This window comes from Entelurus aequoreus, linkage group LG24 (assembly GCF_033978785.1).
Source record: "Entelurus aequoreus isolate RoL-2023_Sb linkage group LG24, RoL_Eaeq_v1.1, whole genome shotgun sequence".
NCBI classification, from domain to species: domain Eukaryota; kingdom Metazoa; phylum Chordata; class Actinopteri; order Syngnathiformes; family Syngnathidae; genus Entelurus; species Entelurus aequoreus.
In genome coordinates this window covers 5,247,241-5,270,610 of record NC_084754.1, presented here as the reverse complement: position 1 = coordinate 5,270,610, position 23,370 = coordinate 5,247,241, and the positions used below count along the sequence as shown (strand labels likewise).

Genomic DNA, 23,370 nt, shown 5'->3' with positions numbered 1-23,370 from the left:
GCAACTATCACTCCAGTGTTCTAATGGTACAATGTGTTTGCTCATTGGCTCAGAAGGCTAATTGATGATTAGAAAACCCTTGTGCAATCATGTTCACACATCTGAAAACAGTTTAGCTCGTTACAGAAGCTACAAAACTGACCTTCCTTTGAGCAGATTGAGTTTCTGGAGCATCACATTTGTGGGGTCAATTAAACGCTCAAAATGGCCAGAAAAAGAGAACTTTCATCTGAAACTCGACAGTCTGTTCTTGTTCTTAGAAATTAAGGCTATTCCACAAAAATGTGTGGGTGACCCCAAAAACTTTTGAACAGTAGTATATATATATATATATATATATATCAATAAAGCTTTACTAAAAAGAGAAGTTTTCAAATGTTTCTTAAAAGTGTCAACACAGTCAAGATCACGGCGGGACTGGTGCAAATTGTTCCAGAGTCTGGGAGCTACAGCCTGGAATGCCAGGTCACCACTGGTTTTAAAACAAGTTTTTGGGATCTTCAAAAGACCCTGGCCTAAAGACCGGAGGCTGCGCCCTGAAGAGTAGGGGCATAACAAGTCAATGATGTACTGAGGGGCCCCACCATGCAATGCACAGAAAGTCAGGACTAAAATTTTAAACTCAAAGCGGAATTTGACTGGAAGCCAATGAAGACTGGATACCACGGGGGTAATATGAGCTGTTCTGGGTTCTGTTCTGGGGTCAAAAGTCTGGCAGCTGCAATTTGTACAGTCTGAAGTCTCTTTAGCGTTGACTTGTTGAAAAGAGTGAAAATAGAATTGCAATAGTTAATACAAGACGAAATGAACGTGTGAATGATAGGGACACACAGAAGTGATCACAGCGCCGCTATAAAAAGTTTGTCTGCGTTCGCGCCTATAATAACAATGTCACTAATATTTGGTTAATATTCAAGTCACAAAATGTAAATGGAGTATTTTTGGCGCTTTTTGGATAGTTTTTTATTAGGTTTATGGGCAGAATAGAGGACCTCCCATTGGCTCTGCTGTAAGCGGACTTTTTTTTTTTTTTACGTTACATGTTAAAATGCATTAAAAAAAACATACATCCGTCATCATGTCTTTTATAATAATTGTGAACGATAGGAGGAAAAAATAAAAACATCCTCCCCTGTAGCTGCAGCGGATAAACTTATCGTTTATTCCTTGGCAGAGCAGACGTTCTGTGGTATATCTCCTTCAAGCTGCTTTTCTGTGGAGAATACCATCAGTAGCTTTTCCACATGTCCCTGCATGGATGTCTGCTTTTTTTAAATGATCTGCCGATGTGGGAGCTGGCTGCCGCTTCAAGAGGTCCTAACTGCATGGGTGCCTCGTGGGTTGACTGCTCGATCGATCATGTTTTGTTGACAACAAAAAGCCGCACGGCAGCTCGTATCTCAAATGAAACGCAAGTTGAGGTAACACTGTACTGTATATCCACACATGTTGCCTCCACTTCAGTCCAGAACAGCTTGTGCTGCCTGCTTACTTCTTGTTTTGCAAGATGTATCTGTATGTTTGGGGTTGCTTCATCAGGTATTAAACTATTAGTTTACAGTGAAAGTAGGATTTGGTATTGTGAGGGTTTGCTATAATTCAATAGGAGGACCATTCATCTGTCTTTTGGCATCAAATTGGAGGAGAAATGGACTAAACAGTGCAGTTCTCCCTGCTCCTTGCCACTGCTTCAAGTTTCACGAGCCAGCTGTGAGAAATTCAGGTCTAAGCCAATGCTTCCTCTCAGTTGGACATGCCCAGAACATGTCACTGAGTAGGTATCCTTGAAGCAGCAGTTGTAGAAGCCTAAGCTACACAAACTGGTGTCTCTTAACATGGAGATCAACTCTCTGAATGAGGTCTTCACTCCTCATTATTGGTAGCAGAAAAAAGAGCTAACTGCTTGTGGCCACGACCTTGTCCTTTTCGGTCAATCGCCATAAATGACCATTGATGATGATGCATGGAACAAAGGGTTTACTGGTAAATTGACAGCTTCGTCTTTTGGCTCTACTCTCTGTTTCTCACGGCAGACTGACAAGGGACTGCATCGCTGCGAAAACAACTTGGAAACTTGGACGCGAGTGAAAATTCCAATCAGACAATGGCACATCATTTCAATGTGGTTATAAAAATGGCTTGCCAATTTTACTAGTAAGAAAACCATTACATAAAATTTAACCCAATTAATTTTACAAAAAGATTGTGCAAATATTTAGCTGGAAAAGTGCCATTACGGCTTATTATTTAGTTCATAACTGGTGCTGTCTGGTTTTGATCCTGTGTTGAGTGGTTCAGAAATTTCCAAGCTAAGGGGCTGAGGTTAAAGGGAACATATTATAGAAAACTGATGTTAGGAGTAAGACCATTGCCAGTACCGTTATTATTGTTCAAATAGTACAACACCATTACTGTTACTTAGAGGGAAATATGGCACGCTATTTTTGTAATGTTGGGGTTAAGAAGAAACATAGATCATGATGCACCTTCAATCGCTTTATTTACTAGCCTCAACAAAACGCAATTAGGCGTATGTTGACCTACGGATTATTGCAGATAAAGTATATTATTGCCATTTTGTTTAGACCAAATTAACCACTGATGTAATGATAATAGATAATACTAATGCATGTATTATAATTTCAAATGTGAAGTGAATTATATTTATTTAGCGCTTTTTCTCTAGTGACTCAAAGCGCTTTACATAGTGAAACCCAATAGCTAAGTTACATTTAAACCAGTGTGGTTGGCACTGGGAGCAGGTGGGTAAAGTGTCTTGCCCAAGGACACAACGGCAGTGACTAGGATGGCGGAAGTGGGGATCGAACCTGCAACCCTCAAGTTGCTGGCACGGCCACTCTACCAACCAAGCTATACCGCCCCATTATGCAATAAACTTCTATTTCTCATATTTTACCATTCTAATTGAAATTTACATTTTTAAATCTCCAAGTTAAATAAAATAGACAATAACATATATTTTGTTAGCAAAAATTTGCACTTGAATAAAAATCACAACCAAACGCAATAAAATATGTTAAGGAAGGGATTGGGGGCCCTCATATATATATATATATATATATATATATATATATATATATATATATATATATATATATATATATATATATATATATATATATATATATATATATATATATATAAACAATAAATACAATAGGTAAATAAAGTATTGACAAATATGTTTTAGCATCGAGGCAGAGATAGAGTTGTACATTATTTAACTGACAGTAAAGTTAGGACCTTTATAAACAAAAGTGCAGATTAACAATACAAACACTACAGTATAAGCAGATGTATTAACAAATCATGTGGGAAAAAAAAAAATCAGAGTGAAGAAACACCAACATGGTATGACAACATGGCAAATGTCTGTCAAACGTTTGCAGCACTTTTAGAAATACTACTTTTAAGTATTAAATGTATTAAATGGCAGCATGTCTTTGGCAATGTATTTAACCACACTTTCAGTGAGTGCACACTATTTTGTTTGCATTGACCTTGTACACCAAACACAGTATTTGTTGAGCATTTAAAACATTTTTTTTTTTTTTTTTTGCACCTTAATTCAAAGAGGTTATTGTCAAGTGGTTATTGGGACTTTTGAATTTTGTTTACATTGATTTTGGAGTGTTTTACATGGTCGTGTTGGCATTTCCTTTCCTTTCTGACCTGATAGCTAAGGGGATTATAACCAGAGGAAGGTTGCATTTGAAATAGAAATTTTAACATTTAATATATTTTTCTCCTGGTCTATATTTTCCATAAACCATAAAAAATATAAATAATTATCAATATCGAACATTATAAAAACTTACATCATGATACACTTTTCAGCCATATCGCCCAGCACTAATTGAGCATCACACCCAAGTGTAAAAATGGAAAGACAGAACTATTTAAGTTTGGACTTGGACCTCCATTGTCTCACATTACTTTCCTGTTTGTTTGCCTTTAGAATTGGTACAGCTGGGATCGCCGTGCAGGTCGTGGGCAGTAATTGGCCAAAGCCCCACTATACCCTCCTCATCACGGGGTTGTGCCGGTTTAGCGTGTCAAGCCTGCTGACAGAACGACCCTTTGTGCTGGCAGAGGTGAATCTAAGATGGTTAATTACTTCTGAAAATGCAAAGAAAACTCTTCTGAGCTCCACAACTTTTCTCTTGTTCCCGGGGTTTTGTTGCTGATTGCTCCAAGTTTGAGTCATTTATCATTACACACATCCTGCATCTGTATCCAACATACAGTATCTGTCTGTTTTATGTCAAATTTGTAGGTGGAACAGTTGGATAAACTGGAACATTACACAACCTTGGCAGGGACAGTCATATCAGAAGATGGAGAGTTGCAAGAGTTGTCCCAGAAATTCTACCAGGCTGCGCTACAGGTGGGTGTCAAAGGTTGTTTAGAGTAAGACTAGTTTTTGGCCATTCTCATGGAACCATCTTTTTTTTCTGAACCATTGAAAAATGTGATATAGTAATTGTGTCTCACACATAATGTTCTCTCAGACATAGTCAAACTAACCTTCGCTATAAGTCTTTGTGCTCCTAATACTGTACTTATCTATTGTTCCTGCCAAGGTTGCTCGGCAGCAAATGTAGTACAGTAGTAGCACCCCTGGGACTAATTCCTGTTCGTAGTAGGAGAAAGTGTGGATATAAACAGGAAATGATCTGTCAACAAGCCTGTCTGTCATCTTTAAGGATCAGGCTTTGGGGACCTTTGCGTGCTGTGAAATGCTTCCAGTGGAGCAAGCAAGATGTATTAAACAAAAACAAATAGAGCTCTACAGTTCAATCTCCAGTGTGAATTAGAAAATAAAGAAAATAAAAAAGGCAAAAATAATGACAAATAGAAACATTATATGAAATTCAATAATACATACTGCGGGTAATACTTGCCATTTTACTATTGATCCCGATGCCATGTAAAAGCAGGGCTATTATTGGTCATACCAAAACTTTTGAACTGGAAATGATTTTTGTGATATTGCCTTTCATTTATTGATCATGATTATAATTAGGATAAAACACTTGATACATACTTTAAGCATACTTGATGTGTGTTTTGTGAACAATTGAACAATACAGTATACACACACAGCTTTACAAGACAATGTAAAAATAGCAACTAGGAAATGCAATTATTCCTGTTTTCCTATTTATTACATGCAGTTGTTTGAGGAAAATAGTTATTAATGCAATATAACTAAACAAGTTTGTTTTGAAATCCTTGGCTTTGCCCACTAAATCCTACTATGCCCAAAGACTGCAGAAGTAAAATGATATCAATAAATACATCTATCAATTTCAGTGATGTACTGCAAAAATGTGAACAACATAACAAAACATGTTTGTGGAAATAAACATAGACGGGAACTTAAAAATTCATGTATCAACACGCTAGTAATAGTCCAATACAAATACTACCCTTGGTAACAATACTGCACAGTACAGTATCTGACTTATCTGCCAACCCCTAATGAACACAAACAACAGACTGCTGTAGTCATACAACTTCCTACTGAGTGAAACAACAACATGCTGTGAGGCTGTCCAGTACAGTATACAGTTCGCTTTTCACTCCGTGTTAGCTGGGATAGGTTTTAGCACACTTACAGATCCTGAATAGAATGAATGCTGCAGATGAAAGGATGTAACACATATACCTGCTACAGTAAATGTAGCAACTAAGTAGCCTACTGCAGACTGCCAGAAATGTGGCAGCTGTAAGTTACGTCTCTAATAGTTATTTAAAGAAAAACTATATCTGGTCTTCTTTGCAATTTTGTCCTTGGTAACATTGCCTTTTATGACTTCTCTTAGCCATTTCTAGAACTCTCCCAGGCAATGTTCATTATAAACCATATTTCATAAGTGGGATTTCTCAAAACCCACGCTCACTTTGATGTGACAGTAGACCCTTAACGTTCAAAGTTCTGACGTGTTGATAGAAATGTTCCTTATTAGTTACAGTTCTGTGCCTATAAAAGCATGTCAGAAAAAGTTACAGGGCTTTAAATTCATATTGTAACTCTTCACCTGTTTCTAATTTTGGTGCTAAGCTACGTTAACTGACCCTTGCCCCTTGTATTATGCTGAGGTTAAAGGTGAAATATGTTCTTAATTCCAGGGTTCTGCTTTTAAAAAATATTGAAAACATTGAACCTTACAGACATGATGGAGGTAAATACGTTTGTTGTTGTTATGTTATTTTGTTGTGAACAGTTTAGAGTATGCAATAAACAAGGATTTTCAACGGAAATATTCCAATAGGCAAGATCTGGAATATGTAGTGTGAAGTGTAAAAAATAGCCTTAGCCAACTTTAAAGGACCCATTGTGTTCAGAAGAACATTTGACTACCAAGTTGTCTTCATATATTTTTTGCTCCTTTAAGTTAATCTTGCAGTCATGTCAATTAGTTTTTGAGTAATCTGCATATTGCTAACTGTACTTGGAACGCCCCCTTTCCATCCCCAGACTTGATATGCCACCCCCCATTGGCATGACGTTGTCTACAGAACTAGAGCACATTTCCCTGCATAGACTCGGCATTTCCAGACTTCCATCTCCTCTTCCATAGACATCATAGACTGTTTCCTCATGCTCTTTCAGTATTTCCTCAAGCATGAAGAGAAAAACATCAGTAGAAGAAGACACACAATGGAACAGTAGCAGCTTAACTTATTTTCCTCTCGCTTTTGAGTGCCAGGTCTGCTCTTTCTTTATGCTCTGATTCAAGTCTTTCTTCCCTCGAGGGTGGACCGGATTTTCGGAATTGAATTTGACTAGAGACTTCCATACTTTTCTAATATTCCCTCCTTTGTAATGTATGCAGGCTGAACCCTTATTTTGTGGTATTGCTAAAACCTGCAACAATGCATCTGGAAGCTGACATGTAACAGCCCATCAACATATGTTCCCCACTGGCATTTTTGCGCACTGAGCATAAAACACTACATAAAACAGTCCACTAGAAACCGTGGTGTTAATTCTATAAGGAATTCCATGAAATATGCGGGAGGTTTTCTTGACATCATGCCATATTTGATAATTAATTCAAGTTATCTACAAAAATAACATGATTTGAGATGAAAATGCTACCAAAACACACACTACGCATTATGAAATTGCCTCCAGTCTTCTGTAGGTGACATTAGCAGACTGATGCAGCTAAAAGTGGGCATTCCAACATGTGCTGAAACTTTCTCCAATGAAAATGTATATTTTGGGGGGGAATTTTTTTAGGCCAATAACTATGAAACAAGAGTCATTATTGTCAGCATTAGGGGGCCCTGTAAACTGTTGGTGGCATTTTTTATGGATAGCCCATTCAAAAAGACCTCCTATTGCTACTCTGATGTCTAGACAGCAGCAACTTAAAATGATGGATGTGCGTTTGGCTTTAACAAACTGCAATTTGTGCCACTGACCCTAACCACTCTGCGCTTGTGTGTGTGTGCGTAGTTGTTAGGTATGTTGGACGTGTCTGTTCCAGTAGTGGCCAAATTCAGGCGTCTGTTGGACAGCCTTCCAAAGGAAACTCTCCCGGATGTTGTTGCATCCATGATCCGCTCCTCAAACAAGGAGAAATTGCAGGTAAGGTGGCTGCTAAGGGTCACTCAAAAAAAAAAAGGGAATTGTTGAAAATGAAATATGAGACTTGTCAATGTGATAGCAGCCTACAGTAGATACACTAGAGCAGTGGTTCTCAAACTTTAGCCACCAAGTACCATCTCAGAAAAAATGTACCATAATGGCCAACATTAAAACACAGTGGCACAGTAAGCCTAAGTATTCATTAAAAACAAGGCAGGTGTTTAACTTAACAAGTATATTTATGTTATTGACTATGGAGATGTGTTGTACATGAATGTTACTGCTGGTTGTCTTCACAAGCTGGATAGTGTGTACCACAGTGCTCTAAGATTCATCACCAACTGCGCTCCCCATACTCACCATTGTGTGTTATACTCAATGGTTAACTGAGTCTACAAAACTATTCTGGGTATCACTCCATCTTATCTGTCTTGTATTTTAACAAAGAAACAAGGAAGTCACAATCTTCGTTCAATGAATGTTCTGTATTTTGTCGTCCCCAAAGTAAGAACTGAACTGGGCAAGAAAGCATTTAGGTTTTCATCACCGAAGGCTTGGAATAACCTACAATCAACTCTTCAACTTCAAACCCTTGTTACATTAAATGAGTTTAAAGGCCTACTGAAAGCCACTACTAGCGACCACGCAGTCTGATAGTTTATATATCAATGATGAAATCTTAACATTGCAACACATGCCAATACGGCCGGGTTAGATTAGTAAAGTGCAATTTTTAATTTCCCGCAAAATATTCTGCTGAAAACGTCTCGGTATGATGACGTTTGCGCGTGACGTCAAGGATTGTGCGGACATATTGGGACAGCATTGTGGCCAGCTATTAAGTCGTCTGTTTTCATCGCAAAATTCCACAGTATTCTGGACATCTGTGTTGGTGAATCTTTTGCAATTTGTTTAATGAACAATGAAGACTGCAAAGAAGAAAGCTGTAGGTGGGATCGGTGTATTAGCGGCCGGCTACATCAACACAACCAGGAGGACTTTGAGTTGGATAGCAGACGCGCTACCGTGAGTACAGCTTTGGCTTCCAAACATTTGATCGCTTGCCCGTACGTGCGTGCCGCTATGTGCATGTCACGTACGTAACTTTGGGGAAATATATGTGCTGTATGAACTTTACGGAGGTGAACGGTACTTTGGGCTGTGGGATTGAGTGTGTTGTGCGGGTGTTTGATTTGTATTGGTGGGTTATATGGACGGGAGGGGGGAGGTGTTTGTTATGCGGATTAATTTGTGGCATATTAAATATAAGCCTGGTTGTGTTGTGGCTAATAGAGTATATATATGTCTTGTGTTTATTTACTGTTGTAGTCATTCCCAGCTTAATATCCGGTCCCACCCGCCTCTCACAGCATCCTCCCTATCTGAATCGCTTCCACTGTCCTCTAGTCCTTCACTCTCACTTTCCTCATCCACGAATCTTTCATCCTCGCTCAAATTAATGGGGTAATCATCGCTTTCTCGGTCCGAATCGCTCACGCTGCTGGCGTCCATGATTGAAAACAATGCGCAGATGTGAGGAGCTCCACAACCTGTGACGTCACGCTACTTCCGGTACAGGCAAGGCTTTTTTGTCAGCGACCAAAAGTTGCGAACTTTATCGTCGATGTTCTCTATTAAATCCTTTCAGCAAAAATATGGCAATATCGCGAAATGATCAAGTATGACACATAAAATGGATCTGCTATCTCCGTTTAAATAAGAAAATTTCATTTCAATAGGCCTTTAAAGCTTCTGTGAAAAGATTGCAGTCTACCTTGTCTGTATGCACATGTGTTATGTGAGCAAGTTTTAATGTTGTAAATTTGATGTTTTATGTGTTGTTTACTGTTTACTGCTGCCCTCTTGGCCAGGTCTCCCTTGGAAAAGAGATCTTTGATCTCAATGGGATTTCATCTGGTTAAATAAAGGCTAAAAAAATATATATATATTTAATATATTGCGCATCAGGAGGGCAGATGGGATTTTTGAACTGGGGTGACCATCAGCAAATGATTTAAATTATATGCATTATTTTTCCACTCAATGCCTTGAAGCCCCACTTAAGACTTTTGAGTTTTGGTTGATTTTGGAGGCGCCAGTGGACCAAAGCGGTAGTGTTTTGCCAGAAGAAGACCACATTTCCCATTAGGACTAGTGAACATAGCGCCATACTGACATGATGTCCACTTTAATATTAGCACAGATTACAAATATTACGTCTCTAATGGCTATACTGATGTTAAATAGCAGACACTATCAAGAAATGATCTTGGATTGCACTTCAAACATGACGCTACTACCTAGAACAGGGCTGTCTAAAGTGCGGCCCGGGGGCCATTTGCGGCCCGCAGCTAATTGTTTACCGGCCCGCCACACATTCTGGAAATGCTATTGCAAAAACATTAAAAAAAGTGGAATGAGGTGAAATCTAAGCAGAAAAAGTTGCAATGTTGACACAAAGCTGCCATGCAGGCTGTTTTTTTTAACTTTTGTCTTTCTTTATTTTTTGCCATTGCTCAAAAAGGAAATAATGACAAAAAAATCCAAGTTATAATGAATTATTTTCAAGGCTCCAATTACTTCAAATATTTCACTTGAAAATGTTGTATGTGGTAAATATTGCATATATTGTGTAGTTGCCATATAAAAACATCAACGTTTTCTTTGAGAAAAGAGCATAAAACAAACAAAATAATAGTTCAAACGTAAAATCGACAGATATATCTGAAGTTGATCTCGTAACTTAAGTGTTGAAAGTTTTAAAAAAAAAAACTAATAAAAATGTATCACTTTATGAGTGGGGCATCTTTTTGGATCCCAAATATATTTAGTGGTATTTTATTTATCTTTTCACTGTGATTACTCAAAAATATTAAATAATTAAAATCAATGGTGTCCTGCATTATTGATATTTTAGGGCTCTAATTACTAAATACTGCATATTTCAGTTGTACTATAAAAAAAACAAAGTTGTTTTTGACAGAAAAGCCATAAAACCTTTTTTTTAAAAAAAAGTTGATATAGAGATTTACTGTAAGCGTTAAATAAAAAATAATAATAAAAATTAGACTTATTTTTAACATTTTAATAACTGAGACCCTTTATGGTCCCCGGGTCCGCTAAAGGTAAAATACATTTAAAAAATCCATATATTTTGTTATGGTTTGAAAATGAAAAATATCAAAATGGCCCCCACATGCTTCAATTTTTTCGTTTGCGGCCCTCAGTGGAAAAAGTTTGGACACCCCTGACCTAGAATGTGTCGGTCTGAAGCAATAAAAAAGACCAGCGGGAGAGTTTTTTTCAAAGGAAGTAGTGTGGAACTGCTATCAAGCTCGTTTATTTCCAATAGCTAACATTAACATTATCATTATGATCTCACGCCAGCGACTGAATGCCGGGGCAATGTTGATCCTGACTGTCCTCAGTTTTTATTTTTTTGTCTCCTCAGATAAAACTTTACATTTTTTTAGTTGTTTTGGTATCGACCATGATAGCAGTAATTGCATGTAGGCCTTTTCCTTTTTCTTCTCTTAGTTTTCTGGCAGGATGTCGGCGTTCACATCGACTTCCGTCTTTTTAGCGAATGGAGATTGGGGGTAGTGACGTATGCCGTAAAGCAAATCAGCACATCTGTAGTTTTTTGTGTGGCAAGGTTCCTGCCACCCTCCTCAATTTTGCGAAATGCCAGTAAAAGCGATACAGAAGCCCTCAGGCCATGACAGAGGTGTCATTCAACGAGTTGTAAGTTGATGTATCATAGTTATGAAAATTATTATTATTATTTTTTTTTTTTTGCAAATATTTTTATTGAATTTTACAGTTAAAATCACATTTAACAGTCATACTTTGGTCACGCAAAACCTTCATACAATCACACATCCACTCACACCCACTCACATGCACACTTGAGGAGAGAGGTGCACTTAAACTTTAACAATTCAAGGTTTACGGTATAAACATTAGAAAAGATACCCAGATATTGTATATATTTATCCATCCATCCCGCTCTGGCTCAGGATCAGCAGGCTATCCAGACCATAGCGTGAAGTGAAGTGAATTACATTTATATAGCGCTTTTTCTCAAGTGACTCAAAGCGCTTTACATTGTGAAACCCAATATCTAAGTTACATTTAAACCAGTGTGGGTGGCACTGGGAGCAGGTGGGTAAAGTGTCTTGCCCAAGGACACAACGGCAGTGACTAGGATGGCGGAAGCGGGAATTGAACCTGCAACCCTCAAGTTGCTGGCACGGCCACTCTACCAACCGAGCTATACCGCCCCAATAGCAAGATGGATGAACATTCCTCGGCATCAAGGATCCTCAGGAAGTGATCCCAAGATCACCTCTCGAGGGCCTCTCCACCGTTCACACTTAAAAAAGAAAAGGAAAGTCACAGAAGTTGTTCAGATGTAAAACAATACAAAATAAAAAGTCACAAAAAATAAATAAATAAGCAAGTAAACCATGGGAAGGCCATATCAGAAGTAACAAAAAAAAAAAAAAATAGTGTAGGATCAATACAGAAAATAATAAAGATAACAAAAAAGGAAAACAACTACAAAAAAGATGGCAGTTTTTTTTTTTTTTTTTCTTTTCTTAAATGTCTAAATTATGATTCAATATATGTCAGTAAAGGTTTCCAGGTTTTTTATGAAAATATTTTAATGCAGGTTGAAAAGTTACGTAGTGCTGCTTAAATCACAATATATGTTATTTAAACATGTTTATAATAAACCACATATGTACAAAAAATAATCATTTTAAATGGCAAAAGTAAGTTGTGCACCCTTAAGTGAGTACATTTGCTGTGTGTGCGCCTTTCTCTCTTTTTTCTTTTAATACACTTCTATGGATTTTTAATATAATACTTTTACAAATAAACTTCTATTGACTTTAAATATAAAACTTTTACCAATAAACTTCTATTTGATTTTAAATATAATACTTTTACTAATAAACTTCTACGGATTTTAAAGAGAATATTTTATATTGATACACTTCTATTAATTTTAAATATAAAACTTTTACTAATAAACTTCTATTTGTTTTTAAATATAATACTTTTACTAATAAACTTCTACGGATTTTAAAGAGAATATTTTACTGATACACTTCTATTAATTTTAAATATAAAACTTTTACTAATAAACATCTATTGATTTTAAATATAAAACTTTTACTAATAAACTTATATTGATTTTAAATAGAATACTTTTACTAATAAACTTTTATTGATTTTAAATGTAGTACTTTTACGAATAAACTTCCATTGATTTTAAATAGAATACTTTTACTGATAAACTTCTATTAATTTTAAATAGAATACTTTTACCAATACACTTCTATTGATTTTGAATAAAATACTTTTACTGATAAACTTATATTGATTTTAAATAAAATACTTTTACTAATAAACTTCTATGATTTTAAATGTAATACTTTTACGAATAAACTTCTATTGATTTTAAAGAGAATACTTTTACTGATAAACTTCTATTAATTTTAAATATAATACTTTTACTAATAAACGTCTATTGGTTTTAAATATAAAACTTTTACTAGTAAACTTGTATTGATTTTAGATAGAATACTTTCACGAATAACCTTTTATTGATTTTAAATAGAATACTTTTACTGATACACTTCTATTAATTTTAAATAGAATACTTTTACCAATAAACTTATATTGATTTTAAATATAATTTTACTAATAAAAATCTATTGATTTTAAATAAAATACTTTTACTAATAAACTTCTATGATTTTAAATGTAATACTTTTACGAATAAACTTCTATTGATTTTAAAGAGAATACTTTTACTGATAAACTTCTATTAATTTTAAAATATAATACTTTTACTAATAAACGTCTATTGATTTTAAATATAAAACTTTTACGAATAAACTTCCATTGATTTTGAATATAATACTTTTACTGATAAACTTCTATTCATTTTAAATAGAATACTTTTACTGATACACTTCTATTAATTTTAAATAGAATACTTTTACCAATAAACTTCTATTGATTTTAGATAAAATACTTTTACTGATAAACTTATATTGATTTTAAATATACTTGTACTAATAAACATCTATTGATTTTAAATAAAATACTTTTACTAATAAACTTCTATGATTTTAAATGTAATACTTTTACGAATAAACTTCTATTGATTTTAAAGAGAATACTTTTACTGATAAACTTCTATTAATTTTAAAATATAATACTTTTACTAATAGACTTCTATTGATTTTAAATATAAAACTTTTACGAATAAACTTCCATTGATTTTAAATATAATACTTTTACTGATAAACTTCTATTCATTTTAAATAGAATACTTTTACCGATACACTTCTATTAATTTTAAATAGAATACTTTTACCAATAAACTTATATTGATTTTAAATTAAATACTTTTACTGATAAACTTATATTGATTTTAAATATACTTGTACTAATAAACATCTATTGATTTTAAATAAAATACTTTTACTAATAAACTTCTATGATTTTAAATGTAATACTTTTACGAATAAACTTCTATGGATTTTAAAGAGAATACTTTTACTGATAAACTTCTATTAATTTTAAAATATAATACTTTTACTAATAAACGTCTATTGATTTTAAATATAAAACTTTTACTAATAAACTTGTATTGATTATAAATAGAATACTTTTACGAATAACCTTTTTATTGATTTTAAATGTGATACTTTTACAAATAAACTTCCATTGATTTTAAATAGAATACTTTTACTGATAAACTTCTATTAATTTTAAATAGAATACTTTTACCGATAAATTTCTATTGATTTTAAATAAAATACTTTTACTGATAAACTTATATTGATTTTAAATATAATACTTTTACTAATAAACTATTGATTTTAAATAAAATACTTTTACTAATAAACTTCTATGATTTTAAATGTAATACTTTTACGAATAAACTTCTATTGATTTTAAAGACAATACTTTTACTGATAAACTTCTATTAATTTTAAAATATAATACTTTTACTAACAAACGTCTATTGATTTTAAATATAATACTTTTACTAATAAACTTCTATTGATTTTAAATAGAATACTATACCCTTTTTTAATTCATTAGTACCATTTTACTTTGTTTGTAAATTTATCTATTTTTATATGTGTAGCAAAGCCTGTTATTTTGGGGGGGTTTTTTCTACAAGGCTGTCCCCCACAAAGTGTTGCGCGCAGGTCAGTGGTATCGTATGGTTGATTTTTTTCTGACATGCTTATTAACAAGTTACATTAAGGAACATCATATAGTTACATTTGCACATTTCAACATGTCCGATAAGGAATAGGAGTTTTAAGGTTTCAACACTTTTCTTATTTAAGAGATCCTACAGTAAATAGGTAGTCTAATGTACAGGAGGAAAGAGGTGTTCATGTAAGAAAAACCCTGAACTTCAAAACCTAGCCGCTTCTCTCAAAAGTGGAGTTGATTATGCTTACATTTGGCAATAATAAACAAGATGTTACTCCTATGTCCTCATTTAAAGGCCTACTGAAATGAATTTTTTTTATTTAAACGGGGATAGCAGATCTATTCTATGTGTCATACTTGATCATTTCGCGATATTGCCATATTTTTGCTGAAAGGATTTAGTATAGAACAACGACGATAAAGATTACAACTTTTGGTATCTGATAAAAAAAAGGCTTGCACCTACCGGAAGTAGCGTGACGTAGTCAGTTGAACATATACGCAAAGTTCCCTATTGTTTACAATGATGGCCGCATGAAGTGAGAGAGATTCGGACCGAGAAAGCGACAATTTCCCCATTAATTTGAGCGAGGATGAAAGATTTGTGGATGAGTAAAGTGCAAGTGAAGGACTAGTGGGGAGTTGAAGCTATTCAGATAGGGAAGATGCTGTGAGAGCCGGGGGTGACCTGATATTCAGCTGGGAATGACTACAACAGTAAATAAACACAAGACATATATATACTCTATTAGCCACAACACAACCAGGCTTATATTTAATATGCCACAAATTAATCCTGCATAAAAACACCTGCGTGTTTGTTATGCTAGCTCCTAGCTCCTCTGCTAGCTCCTAGCTCCATAGAACACGCCAATACAATTCAAACACCTGATCAACACACACAATCACTCAGCCCAAAAGACCGTTTACCTAACCCAAGGTTCATAAAGCTTATATATTTTTAAAAAGTTACGTACGTGACGCGCACATACGGTCAAGTTATCGAATGTTTAGCAGCCAAGGCTGCATACTCACGGTACCTGATATTCAGCTGGGAATGACTACAACAGTAAATAAACACAAGACATATATATACTCTATTAGCCACAACACAACCAGGCTTATATTTAATATGCCACAAATTAATCCTGCATAATAACACCTGCGTGTTTGTTATGCTAGCTCCTAGCTCCTCTGCTAGCTCCTAGCTCCATAGAACACGCCAATACAATTCAAACACCTGATCAACACACACAATCACTCAGCCCAAAAGACCGTTCACCTAACCCAAGGTTCATAAAGCTTATATATTTTTAAAAAGTTACGTACGTGACGCGCACGTACGGTACGGTACGTGTTATGCTAGCTCCTAGCTCCTCTGCTAGCTCCTAGCTCCATAGAACACGCCAATACAATTCAAACACATGATCAACACACACAATCACTCAGCCCAAAAGACCGTTCACCTAACCCAAGGTTCATAAAGCTTATATATTTTAAAAAAGTTACGTACATACGCAAAAAAAAGCCAAAGCTGCATACTCACAGTAGCACGTCTGCGTCTTTGTCATCCAAATCAAAGTAATCCTGGTAAGAGTCTGTGTTGTCCCAGTTCTCTACATGCGTCTGTGTATCCAAGTCAAAAGTCCTCCTGGTTAGAGTCTCTGTTATCCGAGTTCTTCCATCTTGACTGCATCTTTCGGGAATGTAAACAAAGAAGCGCCGGCTGTGTACTGTTGTGGCTGACTACGTTCGAAAAATACGTCCATTTCGCACCGACAACTTTCTTCTTTGCTTGCTCAGCTTCCTTCTCCATAATGCAATGAACATGATTGCAACAGATTCACGAACACAGATGTCCAGAATACTGTGGAATTATGAAATGAAAACAGAGCTTTTTCGTATTGGCTTCAATGTGGAAGGCATACCCGTGTTCGCCGGTCTACGTCACGCGCATACGTCATCCTCAGAGGCGTTTCGAACCGGAAGTTTAGCGGCAAATTTAAAATGTCACTTTATAAGTTAACCCGGCCGTATTGGCATGTGTTATAATGTTAAGATTTCATCATTGATATATAAACTATCAGACTGCGTGGTCGGTAGTAGTGGGTTTCAGTAGGCCTTTAAAATGTAATTTGCTAAAAAAAAAACAGCTGTAAGGGAGCTCAAGTCAACATCAATCCATCGTCGTACCACCAGTTTGTTGTTTCTTTAATTGTGTTACCCAAATGTGATGACAAAGAAGTTGCAGAAACAGACTTTTGCTGCATAGAATTATCACATTAAAATCTTTGGAATAAATTCAGTTTTGCTTTAATGGGCTTGTTTTTAAACAAATGCTTGGCTCGCGGTTTAAAAAAACAAAAGAAAAAAACAAGTCACAAAAACGAATTACTACCATTGTTTGAATCCTGTGGTAAAAGTGAACTTTTCCATGAAGGTCCTGGATGCCATTAGCTTGGAAGAGCGCTTTAAGAAAACACTGCCTATGCTGACCAGACAAATAGAAGGGCTCAAACTTCTGCAGAAAACTAGGAAAATGATGCCGAACCAGGAAAAGAAGGTAACAGGTTTCACCCCGCATCATCCAGTAACAACATCGTCAGTCAAGAGTCTACTGTGTGTTGTCCCCGCAGGTGTTAACTGTGCGCAAAGGCGGGCCGTTTTCGGGCCGACAATTTAAGCTAAACGAGGAGGATGAGGACGAGGATGGGGATGACACAGCCTCTTTGGAGAGGAAGGTTCTTGGGGCCAACATGCCTGAAGCAGCTCTTAGAGTTTGTTTAAAGGAGCTTAAGAGGTGAACATGTCAATTATAACGATATGCATATGAAGCCAGCTCGGCCGTTTCCACACATTATGAGCTCCAGCTGTAATTCATTTAATTGAACATGTCTTGGTAATACTTTTGAATCATTTCAATATTTTAGGATCTGTGCAAATGGGGTTTTGTCTAAAACAGACCTGGGCAAATTAAGGCCCGGGGGCCACATGCGGCATTTCAATCTGGCCCGCCGGACATTCCCACATACATTTTTTTAGATCTTTAAGATGTAAACGTGTTGCTGCCATTATGATGTGCAGTGATGTTTTCTAATGACCGTAATTCTTGAACTATACAAAGTATTTCAATGGTTAAAATCTGGGCTTCTGCATGATGTTACTATGGTAATTTACACTACCGTTCAAAAGTTTAGGGTCACATTGAAATGTCCTTATTTTTGAAGGAAAAGCACTGTACTTTTCAATGAAGATAACTTTAAACTAGTCTTAACTTTAAAGAAATACACTCTATACATTGCTAATGTGGTAAATGACTATTCTAGCTGCAAATGTCTGGTTTTTGGTGCAATATCTACATAGGTGTATAGAGGCCCATTTCCAGCAACTATCACTCCAGTGTTCTAATGGTACAATGTGTTTGCTCATTGGCTCAGAAGGCTAATTGATGATTAGAAAACCCTTGTGCAATCATGTTCACACATCTGAAAACAGTTTAGCTCGTTACAGAAGCTACAAAACTGACCTTCCTTTGAGCAGATTGAGTTTCTGGAGCATCACATTTGTGGGGTCAATTCAACGCTCAAAATGGCCAGAAAAAGAGAACTTTCATCTGAAACTCGACAGTCTATTCTTGTTCTTAGAAATGAAGGCTATTCCACAAAATTGTTTGGGTGACCCCAAACTTTTGAACGGTAGTGTACGTCACAGCAGCTCAGACGAGGCACCAAGCAGTGTGGGTGGGGAGCGTTTCCACAGAGTGTTTCCACAGCGGCCAGCCTGAAATGCGGGTGTCAGGGACAGACGCGGAAGGAGATTTTTACAACAAAGTTCTAAAGCCAAATCGTAGGTGGGTTTTTTTTTACCCTTCGCGTTCATATTTCGCTGTGTTTGTTGCATTTTTGTTGTGTTTTGCTTGATTGTAAAATATGTCGATCGAGAGGGGGGGTGACGTTCATATGTTGTCAATATTCAGTGTTTAACCTTCATAGTTAATATTGTAAATCCCACATTCTTTATTTTCATGTACATTCTGAGTGTCTCATTCAGTAAAAAAAATAACATTTCCATTCTGTTTTTTAAGGCGGTCTGTCATTCAATCAGACATCATTGTGAGGTTTTGTATTAGTGTTCCTAAAAATCAGATACACCGGCCCCCAGACACATTTTTTTCTCCAAATTTGGCCCCCCGAGTCAAAATGATTGCTCAGGCCTGGTCCAAAAAGGTATTTTATTTCACTGCGTTATTTACAGTGTCTGTAAAGTCGCCTTCAAACTGCAATACATTGCATGATACAAGTTAGTGACATTTGTACGTACAGTGTTACCTCAACCTAAAAGTGTTTTGAGAGAATAGTTATGCATTTAGTTGCACCAAGTAAGCACCAATTAAATTGATTTCAATACTTTCAATGAGAGATGTTAAGTTGAGATACAAGTGTTTTGAATTAGGAGCTTCTTTACGGAACCAATTAAGCTTGTAGGTTGAGGTACTACTGCATTAGTTGTGTGCTTTGTCAACATACTGACCCTGATGGCTGCCGTCTGTAAAGATGATGTAACACCCCCCAAACATGAATTGATTAACGTGGACCCCGACTTAAACAAGTTGAAAAACTTACTCGGGTGTTACCATTTAGTGGTCAATTGTACGGAGTATGTACTGTACTGTGCAATCTACTAATACAAATTTCAATCAATCAATCAATCAAAACACCCAAGTAATTATGACATGAGGGCTCGGCCGCTGTCTCGTCCAATGATGCACCAATGGTGATGAGAAGCCAAACAATTATTGTAGCCATCATTATTTGTATTGCATTGCATTGAATTGTGTATTTTCCTCTGCATTTAGATTGGTGAAGATGCCACAGTCCATGCCCGAGTACGCCGTTGCGAGAAACTACTTGGACTTAATGGTCGAGCTTCCGTGGAGCAAAAGCACCAAAGGTAAAAAAAAAAGAAAAGTGCAATAATTAAGCGTCATCTTTGATTTAAAGATGACCTGTTTTGCAAAACCAAATTTTAGTACTTGTTGTTACCTGTTTTTGTGTATTTGGGATCTGCATAAGTCTCTAAATTTTGAAATAAAATCATGGAGTAGTGTTAATCATTTTACCTTAAAGGCCTATTGAAATGACATTTTTTTATTCAAACGGGCATAGCAGATCCATTCTATGTGTCATACTTGATCATTTCGCGATATTGCCATATTTTTGCTGAAAGGATTTAGTATAGAACATCGACGATAAAGGTCGCAACTTTTGGTCACTGATAAAAAAAAAGCCTGGCCTATACCGAAAGTAGCGTGACGTCACCGGAGGAAGGACTCCTCACATTTTCCCATTGTTTACAATGCAGCAAGAGAGATTCGGACCGAGAAAGTGACGATTACCCCATTAATTTGAGCGAGGATGAAAGATTCGTGGATGAGGAAAGTGAGAGTGAAGGACTACAGTGCAGTGCAGGACGTATCTTTTTTCGCTCTGACCGTAACTTAGGTACAAGCTGGCTCATTGGATTCCACACTTTCTCCTTTTTCTATTGTGGATCACGGATTTGTATTTTAAACCACCTCGGATACTATATCCTCTTGAAAATGAGAGTCGAGAACGCGAAATGGACATTCACAGTGACTTTTATCTCCACGACAATACATCGGCGAAGCTCTTTAGCTACTGAGCTAACGTGATAGCATCGGGCTCAAATGCAGATAGAAACAAAATAAATAAATCCCTGACTGGAAGGATAGACAGAAGATCAACAATACTATTAAACCATGTACATGTAAATACACGGTTAATAATTCCCAGCTTGGCAAAGCTTAACAATGCTGTTGCTAACGACGACATTGAAGCTAACTTAGCAACGGGACCTCACAGAGCTATGATAAAAACATTAGCGCTCCACCTACGCCAGCCAGCCCTCATCTGCTCATCAACACCCGTGCTCACCTGCGTTCCAGCGATAGACGGAAGGACGAAGGACTTCACCCGATCATCCGTGCGGTCGGCGGCTAGCGTCGGTAGTAGTGGGTTTCAGTAGGCCTTTAAAAAAGTAATTGGTTACAGTTACAAATTACTTTTCCCAAAAGGTAATTGAGTTTGTAACTCAGTTACCTTATTATAAGAGTAATTAGTTACTTAGCAAAGTAACTGTGAGGGTATTTTTCATTTTGTTATTTTATACACTATTACGTTCGATAACATTTTTAATGCCGAAGATTTTATATTATTGGTTGAAGACTAAAGAGTATTTTGCAACATTTGGCTTTTATCTGAACTTAATAGATTGCAATGTGCCATATGATATGCATACAAAATATTCCGTTAACTACATTTAAATATTGAAAGTACAAAACCCAATACGGTACCAAAGATGTTAACTTGGGTAAAAAGACACACAGGAATATTTGGCCTTTTAAGTAGTGCAATTTTCTGCACATGTATACCAAAATTCAGCCTGAAAGAACTTTAAATAAAACTGTCGGCAAGTTTTGGGCAAATAAATAACATGCATTCAAGTGCAACTTTTAAAAAGGTTCCTGGATGACATCCTGACAATAAAATTCCATTTGTGTACAACTATTAGAGTCTTTTTTTATGCTAATTTGAATAACTCAAGCGAGAAGTCACATGCAATTAATCAGGATTCATCCAAATTCCAAAATGGGATGAACCTGATCAGAAAAATGGCAGCATTTGAGCTTGGGCTTAGGTGGGCAGCAGTAACATTTTAAGTATTGGTATGAGCAATACAGCCCTGTTTGATCCAAACCCAAATTTGTAGTACCCAAAAGGAATGTTCTAAAGTATTAAAACAACAGAAGAAAAAGTGTATTACATTTGAACTGAAGTGTTGACAGAAACGTGTTATAACTGCAAAATAACTAGCTACTTACAGTACATTAACAAGTAGATTAATATAGGTATTCAGTGTTTCCCATAAACTGTCAAGATACCTGTGGCGGTGGGGGCGTGGCTATGGGCGTGGTCACCATGACATCATCGAGTAATTTGCATAATTTACTACAATGATATGATTTTCTCTAAAAAGGCTCAAAAAATGTATACTTACTAATTAATAATAACAGTTTTGTTTTAAACGTCCATCCATCCATCCATCCATCCATTTTACAATATAATTACAACACTTTATGTACATATTTATATACAGATTTGAACAATAAGTTGTTCACTGAAATATATTTATTAATTGTGGTTCTTACAAAAAATATATCTTATAAAATATAAAAGCTAAAATGTCTCATAAAGCTCTGCCCCTTTAATTAGTGCATACTAAATAATTTAACTTTAGCCTACTACTACAACCATATTATTTACCAGCAACATAAAGTGAAACAGAGGCAGAGGTGTCCTGCCACAGTCAGTAACAAATAAACAAAAAACAGTAGTGGTGGTAGATAGACACAGAGCTTCATCAAACATCTGATCCACTGAACAAAGAGCTCCAAAAATCTTGAACTTTAGACTGCCATCAGTTTTACTCCCTACACTTAACCATGTGTTTCCTACTGCCTGCAGACTTTGCACCCTTTGTTATATACACATGTTGTGTTTCTAATATAAATACATTTAATAAAGTCAAATACAAATAAGGCAACAAGAGAAGTATCCTACACTTCTCTTTTGTAAAGTAAATCTGAACAGCCGGTATGGGCATCTACATCAACTATATGATTTGCCTGACAAGCTGGAGAGGACAAAAAAAATATGTATATATATATATTATTTTTTATTTTTTTTATTTAAAAAAAATATATATATATATAATTTTTTATTTTTTTTATTTAAAAAAATAAATAAAAATTATTTTTTTTATTTGTGGCGGACGTAATTCTTTTGTGGCGGGCCACCACAAATAAATGAATGTGTGGGAAACACTGATATTATTTAAAAAGCAAACAACAGGAAATTACACAACATTTCTGCATTGATTAGCAGCCAAGTTAGGTGCCTTTGTAACCTATTTTAAAATGGTATTATTACGTTATTTATACATCAAATATAATATGCTTTAAAATATAGATTTTAGGCCATATGGCTCTTCCCTATCTGGGGGTTCTTCAGGAAGTTGTAGTGTGGAGGCCCAGAATGTTCACTTTGTATTGGAAGACGTTTGACGTACTCATTGGAGTAGTTCATGCTCACAGACTTAGCTTGAACAGATCTAGTGTGAGCGCTTGGTGTCGAGGTCCAAACACGCAGGAATAGTTCTGGGGCCGTACTTATCAAGCTTCTTAGAATTACTCCTAAGAAGTCTGCTAAGAGTTGACTTAAGAGTAAATAAATTCTTCGCTGAAAGCTGCACTTAAAAGTTAGTTATCAAGCGTCTTACTCACACTTTCAGCGAAGTGTAGGACTGAATCTTAAGTGTAAATGTCGTGTAACATTACGACATTACTATGTGCCGTAAACGGAATTTTAGGTGACGTAATTTCTGTGTCCATAGAAATGACCAATCACGGAATGGAA

At 35.8% G+C, this 23,370-nt stretch overlaps 1 protein-coding gene across 1 annotated transcript in view; it reads left to right on the top strand.

The window, feature by feature from the left end:
• lonp2 (lon peptidase 2, peroxisomal) overlaps positions 1-23,370 on the top strand; it is a 90,616-nt gene that overhangs the window by 14,192 nt on the left and 53,054 nt on the right. The window contains exons 2-7 of the mRNA XM_062036106.1: positions 3,980-4,115; positions 4,298-4,408; positions 7,493-7,624; positions 17,316-17,438; positions 17,512-17,675; positions 19,731-19,825. Of these exons, the coding sequence (XP_061892090.1) occupies positions 3,980-4,115; positions 4,298-4,408; positions 7,493-7,624; positions 17,316-17,438; positions 17,512-17,675; positions 19,731-19,825 (761 nt within the window). The remainder of the gene's footprint in view (positions 1-3,979; positions 4,116-4,297; positions 4,409-7,492; positions 7,625-17,315; positions 17,439-17,511; positions 17,676-19,730; positions 19,826-23,370) is intronic.